This window comes from Pleurodeles waltl, chromosome 6 (assembly GCF_031143425.1).
Source record: "Pleurodeles waltl isolate 20211129_DDA chromosome 6, aPleWal1.hap1.20221129, whole genome shotgun sequence".
NCBI classification, from domain to species: domain Eukaryota; kingdom Metazoa; phylum Chordata; class Amphibia; order Caudata; family Salamandridae; genus Pleurodeles; species Pleurodeles waltl.
The window spans coordinates 1,572,599,382-1,572,612,623 of record NC_090445.1 but is presented as its reverse complement, the minus strand read 5'-3'; the positions used below and the strand labels follow the sequence as shown (position 1 = coordinate 1,572,612,623).

At 42.4% G+C, this 13,242-nt stretch overlaps 1 protein-coding gene across 9 annotated transcripts in view; it reads right to left on the bottom strand.

Moving 5' to 3' along the window:
• Nucleotides 1-13,242, bottom strand: part of GRIN1 (glutamate ionotropic receptor NMDA type subunit 1) — a 775,019-nt gene that overhangs the window by 310,477 nt on the left and 451,300 nt on the right. For all 9 annotated transcript variants that reach the window (XM_069241305.1, XM_069241308.1, XM_069241309.1 and 6 more), the window contains one exon: nt 2,523-2,687. In XM_069241305.1, coding sequence (XP_069097406.1) covers nt 2,523-2,687 — 165 coding nt within the window. The remainder of the gene's footprint in view (nt 1-2,522; nt 2,688-13,242) is intronic.

The window sequence follows — 13,242 nt, the reverse complement described above, 5'->3', positions numbered from 1 at the left end:
TACTAAAACTCAAAGGTCAAATTCAAGTGTTTTTTTAACACTGTACAGCAAAAGTGATACAAGAAATTTTTTTTTTACTGTCTCACACATTTTATCTTGCTTTGCACTTTTAACCACTTGCATCCTGGCTTCGCGCTGTGAAACAAATGCACAGAAAATAGGAGACCTGATGACTAGCTCCAGAGCACAAATGGGATCCAGAAAGTAGTCAGAGGTATAGAAAAATTGGAAGACTGCAGTAAGAGGAGGTAAACGCACACATTCACTAAAATATATGAGCATGCAGCCATCATTTTGTCATCATAAAAAGGGCACCATTCTTCTGAGCTGTCAATTTTCTGTGAATTTGCAAGTTTCAGGTGAATCAAAAAATAAGTGAACACTCATATAAACAGTGTTTAATTTGTGCTCGCTGTTTCCGGTGCTGAGCACCGGCACTTATTTTTGAGGGCCGGCGCTTAGACTTCTGCCTCAAGCATGAGCTGCGAGCAAAAGACACGTTTGGGAAAAACGGAGGAAGAGAAAAATAAAACAAGTCACAATGAGAGAAAGCAGAAAGCTGCAAGAGTGAGCAGAAGGGGCAGAGAGTGGCTTTAAATGGATTGAAGTGGTCCGAGGCGGCTTCAGAATTACGCTGCCTCAGTATTCCACTGTTCGCACATTTAATTGCAGCAGCCCCGTGTTTAAGAGGAGAGATTTGGGCAACAGTACCTTTTTATTTACAAATTAAGCACTGCATATAAGGCACCACTGAAAGCAAGATTAAAGGCCAAACAGTGCGAAGGTGTGCGTCCTGTGTGCGTCCTACAGCAGGTGCATAAGAGCAAAGGCCATGTACAGCACAGGAAGAAAGCCCACATGGGTTGGAAGCACCACAGGCCCTGCGGCCAACCACACTGTGCAAAGCAAAATGTCACGTGCAGATGTTGTGTCGTGCCTGTGGAAGCTTTGGTGTAACCATGCAGGTGAAAAGTCAGATACTGCATAAGTTGAAAAAAAACAGAACATCCTTGGAAAAATACAATTAAAGGTGAGTTCAGCAAACCAAAAACACTGAAATTCACCATTGTGGTATACAGCGCACAAAGTTCCCTGGCATGCTCAATCCATTCCTTTGCCAAAGACACAAGAATAAAACAGTCTGTCTACCAAGGGCAAAACATGGCAGATCCGTGGAGTGTGATATGTTATTTATTACCTTTGCTGGGTGTGGAAAGGATCATGACTCACAAGAGGCGGAGAGGCGCATTATGACCCACTAGAGGCTTCTCCTCTTCTAAGTCATGGTGAACCATCCCCACGCTCAAAAATCGTAAAAAATAACGTGTTGTACTCGGCAGATTTGCTTGTATGGGTTGCCATGCTGTTTTGTCATGTGGCGTAGTTGTAAACGAAGACATTTAAACATATCCCGCGCTCGCTATTAAATTCATTTAGTGAGATAAAACCAGAATAACTAGGATTTGTGTGAAAGGCCCCAATTGTTCTCTTCTGCCAACTGATTCTAGAATGGAATTTTCGAGGCAATAAGCATAATTGTCTAAACTCAATTAAACTGACCTGTGGTAACTGTGGGGAATTTGACTTTAGCACTGCAGTGATAAAAGAGTGAAAGATTGTTTATTAGTACTATTGTTCCAAATAAATTATTTGGCCACATTTATTTTCACTAGCTAGGTATAAATATGTATCAATTCCTTAGCAGTGACAATAAGAGTGAATCAAAGGGATAGCAACTCACATTTGGTTGGGCACAGTCCTTGGTGTATGGCTAGGTGTTGCAGTCAACAACCGCCGTGCACTTGGTGCCCAACCCCTGCTACCCACAGCCAAGGGCAGTGCACTAGTGTGTTTGGGCATCGGCTTGATAGAAGGGTCTGGCTGTAGGCCGAAGGCCGTGCAGAGCAGGGGGTTGCATTCTCGGAGAAGTACAATAGTTAGTCCCCTTAATTTGTCTCACCTCAGCTACGGCAATGCTGTCCAGCAGGGCCTGCACAAGGCTCCAAAATATGGTGAAGTGGGCTCGGAAAATTCGAACATGTCCTTACTAATGTTGCTCCTTGCACTGGCTTTTGGATGCATTCGGTTTCAAGCAACGGAAGTTTCCTATGGATCTTTTGTTTTTTACCAATTAATTACAACTTCCCAGCTGGCCAAATATTTGTGATTCGTCAGGAGGGGTCCTCTTAAAGTTCCACATGCTCGAAGGGCCCTGTGTGGTGTACAATCCTTTTAAAATTATTTGCTATTGCAAATACATTTGATCTCCAATCACTCTCGATTTAAGAAAGCCCTTAGAACACCCGTATTACCTTAAGTAACTTCTTTTTTTAGACAGTCTTATTTTTCTAGAACGTCTAGAAAGCCTTTTCCTTCTAGTAAGCCTTACTTTTGTCTTTTTTTCTCCTTCCTAGATATGTCCAAGATACTGTGTACGGTGAACGCTGTGTTTGAATAAGTAAATAAATAAAATAATACATATTGTTTCTTATAACAAATTCTACCGCATGATAAATGCTCACCTTTTTAACCAGAATGGTCAGTCCTTGGTACTTGAAGGGCTTCGAAAACTCTATGTACTGGGCTCGCTCATTGTTGATGGTGAGGGGAGCCACTATCATATCAGCCTGGCCGCTCAGCAGCTCGCCCATCATCCCGTTCCATTCTTTCTTGTTGCTGTTATTGACCTGCAGGGACACAAACGGCTGTCAGTCACAATTCCCGTGCTAGGTAGGTAGTTGAACAATGTTGCACTGTAATACTTGTGTTGTATTGTTTGCATCAACTGATCCAAACAGGAAACACATGCAAATACCGCGGGAGCTTCAATTACCCTCAACTGATAAATATGCACCAGCAGATTAAATATTCCAGTAGTACGCCACTCTAGTATACGGTATTTCACTGTAGACCACTCCACTGTACCCCCCTGCACTCTACACCGCTCTACTTCACTCCATGTCACTTCACTCCATGCCACTCCAATCTATACCACTCTAGTCAATGCCTTTGCATTCTATGCTAGTTCCTCTATGGTACTCCATTCTACACTATTCTATTGTACTCAACACCACTCTCACCACTACATTCTACACTATTCAAATAAACACCAGTCCACTCTATGCCACTCTGCTATACACTATTCCCAAATATATCAGAACACTCTACGACTCTCCACTGTACAACTCTCCACTATATGCTATTCCACTCTACGCCACTCACCTCCATGACACTCCACTCTACACTATTGTGCTGTATGCCACTCCATTGTACCTCAGTCCAATGTATGTTGCTCCACTCTTTGCCACTGCACTCTGTGCTAATCCATGCTATGCTATTAAACTGTACCACAGTACTCTATGCCACTTCACTCTTTGCCACTTCACTGTACGCTGTTCCACTGTATGACACTCCACTCTATGCCATTCTACTCTACAACACCCCACTCAACACTATTCCACTCTATGCCACTACACTCTACTGCACTCCACTGTATGACACTCCACTCTACGTCAGTCCTCTCTACACCACTCTGCGGAACACTACTCCACGGTACGCCACTCCACTATACCACATTTCACTCTAGTCCCCTCCACTCTAGGACACAATACTCTATAACAGTACACTTTATGACACTTTCTTCCACTTTGCTGTACCTCACTCCACTTAATGACACTTCATTCGTCCACAGTAAACCCTACAATTTCATTTTTTTTAATTAATTACAAAAATAATTGGAATTCAATGAAAAAGATAGAGGTTAAACCTTTTCCTATAGCTGGATCACCGTGTGCATACACAAACATTAGAAATTCTTCAGTTATGGTTATGAACTACATTTAAATCTTAAATTTATAGTTTATGCATCACTTTTAAATTGATATAACTTAATGTATTCTTTCCCTACAAGTAAAAGCTAAAAGGCATAAACTTATAATTTCCAAAATTATACTTATATGGTTCATTTATAATTTATGCCACACTTCCAATTATTATAACTTGTGCACCTCCAGACACAGTGTATTTACCTTGGTAGCCCGCACTGCCTATAACTCATGCCTTTTCCATGCACTGCTGATAGCTTTTTATATTATCTCACTTATACCTTGTGAAATATTAGTATTTAGAAGAACAGTTATATCATTGCAAATCAAATCTTTTGTGATAATATAGTGCCTGGTAAAGTGGCGAGTTTTGGTTAATGTACTGTGGCACCCCTGCTTGGGCCAGGGCTTAAGGTGGGCAGTCCATACATCACTTTAATGAAGGGGTGCTCGGGCCCTCTCCCAAAGCCTAAAAAGGCCCCGTTGGGCCCATCCCCTGGGGCCACAACACTCAAAATAGGGCTGGGAAGCATGCAGCACCACTTCCTGAGCCATATAATGCCCCGGGATCCCATCCCCCGGGACCGGCTAAGGGACAGGTGTCAGGGGCAAACCCTCCCCTGGGACACCGTCTATTTTCCTGCTCAAGAGAATGGGAAGGGAGAAGTTTTATGCTCCCACCTTATGCCTTCCCCATGCATTGCTGAGACCCCTTCATATCACATCAGCCATAGCATGCGAAATCATAGCATTCATAAAAACACTCATGACATCTCAAATGGCATAATTTATAAGAACACTGATGGTAGAGACAGCAGAGGCCACTGCAAATGTCAAGGGGGGGCAGGGGTGGGGGGACGAAAGGGATGGGGCAAATCATTTTTTAAAAAAAAGCACTTACTGTTCTGGTCGCCGCCTCCTGCTCTTGTCACCTTGTGCTCCTTTTCTGGTGTCCCAGCATTCACTGGGACACCAGCACAGGCTACACACCAATCCTGGCGCTGCTTTCATGCTAAACCTAGCATGAAAGCAGCATCAGGATTAGTCAAAGCGGCTTGGACTGCCACTCAGGCACTGCCCTATGGTCTGTGCAGTTTCTCCAGCCCGGCTGTTCAACACAGCCGGGCTGGAGAAAAGTAAGTGCGCATGTGTGTTTGGCCGGCCTCACACGGCCAGCCAAACACTCAAGCACACTTAGATGCACTCTCTCCTCCTCCCACCTCCCGAGGCCCAGCCCCACCCCTCCCCGCACTGCGGCCTGAGCCAACAAATAAAAAAGCTATTGCTTTATTTTTCATCTCATGGCTTTTATCTTGGGGATGGGGTGGGCATTGCGAAGAAACCACCCCTTGGTAGAGAGCCTAGGTACAGTTAATTTAGTCTAGCTAGCAAGTTGACAACGCTGTGTTCGGAGGTGAGAGAGTTATAGTACGTGTGGCTCGGGGTGGTAAATTATCACTAACTTCTAACTATACCTTTTCAATATCTGAGGTTTGTGTAAGTTAAGTTGGCTTTGTATAGAATTAATAAATTAAGTTTTCCTAATTATGACTAGTCTTAAACCTTTGGTGGTTTGTTAAATTTTATGTTTTGCTTTTAAATTTGTTTCTAAGCATGTAATGTTGTTTAATATGGCATTAAGGGGGTCATTCTGACCCCGGCGGGTGGCGGTTGCCGCCCGCCTGGCGGGAACCGCCATTTGGCCGCACCGCGGTCAAAAGACCGCTGGTGCCATTCTGACCTTCCTGCTGGGCCGGCGGGCGCTACCCAAGGTAGCGCCCACCGGCCCAGCGGGAAGGAGCCCTGCAACACAGAAGCCGGCTCCGAATGGAGCCGGCGGTGTTGCGGGGGTGCGACGGGTGCAGTTGCACCTGTCGCGCTTTTCACTGTCTGCTAAGCAGACAGTGAAAAGCTTAATGGGGCCCTGTTAGGGGGCCCCTGCACTGCCCATGCCAGTGGCATGGGCAGTGCAGGGGCCCCCAGGGGCCCCTAGACACCCGTTACTGCCAGCCTCTTCCTGGCGGTGACAACCGCCAGAAACAGGCTGGCGGTAAGGGGGTCAGAATCCCCATGGCGGCGCTGCTTGCAGCGCCGCCATGGCGGATTCGCCCAGCCGGGGGTAGACCGTCGGGAAACCGCTGGCCCCGGTTTTCTGACCGTGGCTTTACCGCCGCGGTCAGAATGGGCAAGGAAGCACCGCCAGCCTGTTGGCGGTGCTTCCGTCATTCGCGGCCCTGGCGGTCTTTGACCGCCAGGGTCGGAATGACCCCCTAAATGTTTAAAATGTTTGTTTGGGTACTGCAGTACTTTCACGATAGTTCAAAGTTCATTATGAACGTCAGAAACATCTGTGTGATCATTTTACTTTCAATAGCAGTTCCTTGATAGTACAGTGATATGTGCGTAAAATTCTAAAATTATATTTACACCAAAGAATTGTATTTAAGACAGTAATTGGCCTCCTTCCAAAATTACGTTTTTGGTATGATGTAGTTTCCGAATGGCCAATCATCTATTTTATTTTGTTAAAATTATTATTTTTGGTGATTTCAATAAGTACTGCAGTACTTTCTAGATAGTTTTGAGAAAGTACTGCTGTACGCCCTAAACGTTTTATAAAATATATAAATTATTAAAAACATTTTCCTAACTCCACAGACTTTGCTAAACTGTCTCATTTCTTCCTATATATAACAAAAGAATAATAAGCTAAGTTTCATATAAAAATACAGAACAAAGACAGAGTGTGGTCTAAACAATATGGCTGCCTTTTTATTTTGCAAGGGCTTTCATTAACCAATAATATTGTGTCTCATAATCACCATGTTATGCAGTACGCCGTGAAGGCAAGGCACCACTTTATATCATGGCCCAATATAGCACTATGTTTTTGTCCCTTATTACTTAAAAACAACAGAACAAACTCAGATCAAGTAACAAAAACTACTCTTGCTCCCACCATAATCTATATTCCTGCCAAATGTCATGCAAATCCATTCTGCCACTTTGCCACTATGTCTATATAAAAAGTCTATGGGAAATGTGTTTTGGGACCCCCTTTTTTCTTTGCACCCCTTAACTAATTACCACAAAACGTTGCACCATCAATCAATGTAGAAAAAATAATAGATCTGCATCATTACCTGGAGATTAATCAAACAGTGAAAAAGTCATTAGCAAACAGAAATATGAAGAATTCCTATCTCCCAAACTCCTAACTATAACTACATAGTGGTTAGGGTCACTCTCCTGTCCTACATGGACATCTGTTTGGTTATCAGATTCTAATTAGTAGTGTCTAGTGAAAGTATGTATTGACTTACATGTTGTGGCTTTACAATTGTCTGAGATAGGGGCATTTTGGATCCATGCTGTGGTAGTCATTTCCCTCCTGTAGATTAACTTTAGGTTTTCCAGGCTTGGATTGTCCACAAGTGGGTAGCACAAGGTGATACAAGCCACTAACCATCTAACAATGGATTGCTTGAAAGGGGTCAGGCCTTGTCTAATGTGGCCAAATTTACAAACGTTTTATTTTTCTTGTTTTTTTCCAGATAAAACTGGAGAATCCTTTTAATGTTTCATGAGTGGAGAGCCTTTTCTGCCAGCGTAGTGGGTCACATAAGAAAGCCAGTAAGGTAATAGTCTGATTAATGTGGAAAACAGACACGGGTAAGAATGAAGTGTGTTCTTAAAACTACCCCTTTGGACTGAAAGAGAGCAAATGGTTCTACTGCTGATAAGGCTTGTAATTCACTGGTTCTTCTAGTTGAGGTGACAGTGATTAAAAAAGCAGTTTTCCATGATAGATGCTGCAATATGGCTCTATTCAAAAGGATTGCCAAACTTGAAAGAACTAGATTGAGCTCCAATCTTTTCACTAGTAAACAACCTTCTTGAATCATTTCAGAAGTGTTTTAGGTATTGGAATCGTAACAAAAGAGATTTGCTGTGGTGTCTTTCTAAATCCCATCATAGCAGGAGGGGGCTCCTCCACAATGGCGGAGGAGTGTTGCCCCTCTGGCCAAGATCCAGGAGATGAAAAATAAAACAATAGTTACAGTATTGTTTTATTTTTCATCTGCTTGCTCAGCAAGCATGTAAAGGGAGTGGTCGGGCTGGGCCACGGGAGGTGAGAGGGGGATGAGGAGAGAGTGCACATATGTGTTTGGCTGGCCATCTTAGGCCAGCCAAACACACATGCGCACTTAGGTTGCTACAGCCCAGCTGTGCTAAACAGTGGGGTGGGAGGTGGGATGAGGAGAGTGCACCTAAGTGTGCATGTGTGCTTGGCTGACCGTCTTAGGCTGGCCAAACACACATGCGCAGTTAGGTTTCTCCAGCCCGGCTCTGCTTGCATGAAATGAGCGCCAGGATTGGTGAGGAGCCTGTGCTGGTGTCCCAGTGAATGCTGGGACACCAACCATCGGGATCAGAGGAGAGCGAGGTGGCAGGAGGTGGCAGGAGATGGTGGGAAAGGTAAGTGGTCTTTTTTATCTATTTTTTTGGTTTTCTGTTCCTGCCATCCCCCTGCACCCCCCTCCCCGACATTTGTGGCGGCTGCTGCTGCTTCATAGCAATATTGACCTATGAAAGGATTTGTAGGTTTGACTAGGCTATATACAGCAATTAAGGAAGCAGTACGTCTGGGCATGTAATGGTCTTTTTACCTTTACTACTGCAAAATATACAGAATTGCTTAAATTTTAGTACTTAGCATGACTTGTTGATAGAAGGTTTCTTTATTGATTTATTTACCCTTTTTTGGCACTATGAATTACCTGGAGTACACTCCCTTGTTTCCCTATTCTGGTGGAACTTTTTCTACTGCTCATTTGGCCAAAAGGAGTTGAGATTCTTCTTTCAGTGCAGGCAGATAGTGATTCAATGTTGTTTTTGATGGAATAGGCAGTGGATTTGACTTGAAGAGAATCAGCCAGCCTCATCTTATAATGTTCAATACCAATTTGTCAGTTGCATAAACTTCCACAATTCCATGTGAGATATCACCACTCCCCTTACAGAAGTGGGTAACTGGATGGGGGGTTTGGATCATCATTTGCAATTACCACAGGAGTTTCTTCACCTGAAGTTTGATGTCTTCCGCTGAGTTGATGTGTTGTTTTGGTATCTCCACTAGTATTTGTATTATTGTTAATGTTGTGCCTGGTAAGACCATGCTGGGGAGTGACCCCTCTGATGGAAAAAAAATTCACTCTTCGAGCCTATAATTTGAAAAAAGTTTTTTGTTTCTCTTGGTTTCTGCTTCATTGTTCATACAAAGCTCCTGTTCCTCCAACTTTTGGCCAAAGTGTTGATCTTGAGCGGGGCAACAGGCTTTAGAGATGACACTCTCAGCCATGAAGTTCTTCCCAAGGAATTGCCACAGCAGTAATCTATTGCAGCAGGTTTGGAGGAGTACACAACAGAACTAACAACTTGGTTTTAGACCACAGCGCCTTCATTTAGTATCTCAAAGAATCCTGTTGCTGGTGTTTCGTTAAATCTGACACAAAGGATTTAATTCCATCCTAGATCTCTTGGTGACATCTTCTGAGTAGCAATGAAGTGCAAGTGTTCTTTAGAGGAGCTGATGCTGTGTCACACATCTCTTTCTCCAAAGAGTCAAGTCTTTTACTTTCTCTCTCAGGTGGAGCCGCGGGTTCTTAAGCTGGTGCATGTTTTTGTCTCACCACTGTTACAATAGGAGTAGAGACTAGGATCTACCTTGAGGAACTCTGGGTTTTAAAGAGGTGTCTGGTATTGTTTCTGCAGGTGTGTGTTACTGCCTTCCCAGTGGCCAGAGTCATACATTTTTCTTTTGCTATCTCTAGAAGGCCAGGAACCAGAGGTAACAGAGGTTTTGGAGCTGCTCTGTGTAACAGATTCTCCAATATTATGTACACTGTTAGTTGGGGTGTCTCCGAAGTGATATTTATTTTAGCTACCCCTCTCACCAGCACCTCATAAAAGGTAAGGATGTAACCCATTGGTGAAACTCTAGAAGGAATTTGTGTCAGACATGTCAGAGTGTATAAAGAGGAAGATAAGTACAGAATGAGAACACAAAGGGGGTTATTCTAACTTTGGAGGAGGTGTTAATCTGTCCCAAAAGTGACGGAAAAGTGACGGATTTACCACCAGCCGTATTACGAGTCCATTATATCCTATGGAACTCGTAATACGGCTGGTGGTATATCCGTCACTTTACCGTCACTTTTGGGACGGATTAACACTCCTCCAAAGTTAGAATAACCCCCAGAGTGTACTATCTGTGAGCTGTGGTAGAAGGAATGCTCTGAGATGAAACAACTCTCCTCCTTTGTGATCATTGTGGTAAAGATGGGTTCTACTGTCTTAATGGAGACATAGAGATTGTCTTTGAAGTCTTCCTGGATGGTGCTAGACCAAGAGGCCTCAAAGGTACCTGCACTGGGTATTCAAGGGGATTTAATAGCCTAATGAGTTGGTAAGACAAGGTGGAAGTGTCCAGAGATGATGCAGTCTTTGAACGTCCAAAAAGAGTATATTCTGTTTCTTCTCTGTTTCTTTTGGGGAGAGGTTTTCTCTTGTTCCAAAGAAAAGGTTATTCCAGCTTGAAAATATGTTGAATTACTTTAGTGGAAGTTGAAGGTGATACTGACCACACCTTCAACATCTGTGACGGTGATGCAGTCTCTTTTTACTTCTTCAAAGTCATCAGTCATCAAGTCAATTACAAACATTGTCTACTAATACTGATGGTGCTTAGTTGGCGGTATTCTTCTGATGTCAACATGGATCTGTATTTTCTTGACAGCAATGAGTATCAATGCCGATTGTGAATGGCCTGACATCGATGGCAGGTCATGCTCCAGGTGTTGGCAATGTGTTGTGGTTGACCCATCCTTCAACGGTGAGCAGGTTGGAGCTGAGCCTCTCAATGGTGATGTCAGTGATCTTGGTACAGGTCTCTTGTGGCATCAGGAATGGTAATGTTGTCTATCCCAGGCACATTATTTTCTCAGCCTAGTTTTCCATTTGATATCTTTTTCAAGAGGTGGTGCGGAGACCAAAGCAGGCTGAAAGGCTTACCTTCTCTTCTTTTTCTTCTCTCCTTCCATCATGTCCTCCAACAAGCCCCTTAGTCTGAAGTCCTCTCTATTGTGTAATGTTCTTTTTGACAGTCACAGAATGCAAGGCAGGATGACAGAACACACATACATTGTGGGCATCAGTCACTGTTTTCTTTCTTCCACATGAGGGGCACTTGGAGATAAGAGATGGCATTCTGAAAAAACTAATCAGACACCAAGAAAAAATGTTTCACTCAACAGCAGATGGTTAATCACATTGAGATAATCAAGCAAAAATATTTTCCTAACAGGAAAAGGGAAGATTTTTGAGGGAAAAATCCTCAGCAGATGTTCTGAGATCCTTCTGTCACAAGCTGGAAAAATGAAGTGGGTATGCTAGGCAAATGTGGGTACAATGCACTCAGGGAAAGGTGCCTGCCCGGTACTTAAAAGGATATACTTCTTTTTTCTTTCTGTCTACAATGTGAGCCTATCCAGCTGCATTTGAACTTTCCTGTTGCCTGCTCAAACGGTTTTCTCTGTATTACGATGCTGTGATGCAGTTACATGGCATTATTCTGGTGGATTATTTTGAACATTCTGGGAAAAATTAGACTTCTATTAGGCAACCATTTCACAGTTTGGCAGAGCGGACACTCTGTCACGAGCATGATGACTATCCTGTCCACAATATAACCAGTGCCACAGGAAATAATGCACTTATAGTAAGGTGGACAGGATATCTGTCACATTTGTGATGGAGTGACCCATCCACCAAACACAAAATCAGGCCCCAAGTCAATTGCTTATTTTCATTGACAAGTGGTCATTACAGCTTCCAAATCTTTTAAGCACAATTCAAGATAGCGAACTAAAACAGGAGCTATTCATTAAGCCAGTATGTCATAGGCAATAGTTCTGAAACATTGTCTCATTCCATGCCATGCTGGAGCCATATGGGCCTTAGTAGTGTTACCCAAATCTATAATGCAAAGACAAACAAAGTATGTGTTAAAGGAATTCTGTCATGAGGCCATAAAGTACACACGATGTAGATCACTGTTCCTTGGGATATGAATGATTTGCTTCTTTCCTTAAATTAAGCAGTCTCAGCCTAAATCTTAAAGATCCCTGTGTGGTCTAGGTGATATTGAAGTGGTTAAATAACACAGAGGACCTAGTGTGATGTATCACATGTCTAAGTCTTCATATAAAGACAACTGGTGTATTGCAACAATGTATGAGCTAAAAGTAAAACTATGTCCACTGTTATTTAGGTTATATTTCATTTTAAATGAACATGTATTTGGATCTTCCACTTTGCAGAGCTTTTTTCTACTTTATCTGAAATATATTTTCTCATACCAGCTAAACGATCATAATAATGCAAACTGGATAGTGTCCAGTTGCGTATCCTTACTTCCCCTATAAACGCAGTAGAGTATAACAAAGCTGATTCAAATTTGACTGAAAAACCCATCAAACCAGGTTTTGCCGAAAGACCATTGTATTGCTTAGAGAACAAGTGTAATCCATTTCAGGTTGAGCAAATTTTAGATTGAAATTTATTTTCCCTAATTAAGAAGGAGTAAAATAAATTCTTAGGCAACAATATTCTGATACTTGTTCCAATTTGACTCCCTTCATGTGCCACTTCAAAGATATTCTCCTTCCAAATTTTTTATATTTTAGTTTTTCTCCAATTCAGATGTGAATATTTTTAATTATTATGGAGAGCTAAATTATCTAACATTCTTTGGGATCTTACAGGGGTTTTATCAAGAACGACTTGAAGATCAGCATACCTCACTGGAAAAATCAGTAGCTGTCAATTTGTGGTGGAAAATAATGGCACAACACAAGCGCATCTGGTCAGTCATGTGCAAATTAAATATAGCTGAGGCTGGTACACAGCCTCATTCTAAACCATTTGATGTTTTTATTGCCCTTGCACAGCCCCACCTTAGCTTTGTTCCACCTAGACTCATGTGTTCTCGTGAACACAGTCAATTCCTTGTTTTAGCAACTTGCTCCTTAACTGTATCAGCTTATTTATCGAAAGCAGTTGATTAAGTTTACTTCATATCTTTCTTTTCATCTTTCTTTCTCTTTCAATTTTCATTCTTTTTCTTTCTTCCATCTTTCTGTTTCTTTCCTTTGGTCTTCTTCGTTATTTGTTCCTTTTTTATCATCTGTCTTTCTCTTCACCTTCTGCTTTCCTTCTTTGCATTTCTTTCTCTTTCTGTTCCCTTTTTATCCACTATTTTGTCTTCTATATCTGCCTCTCCTTTTTACTCTTTCCTACAGTTTAAGCATTTTTCTTTTACGTTATATTGTTCTGTCCTACTGTATGTGAACTTTGC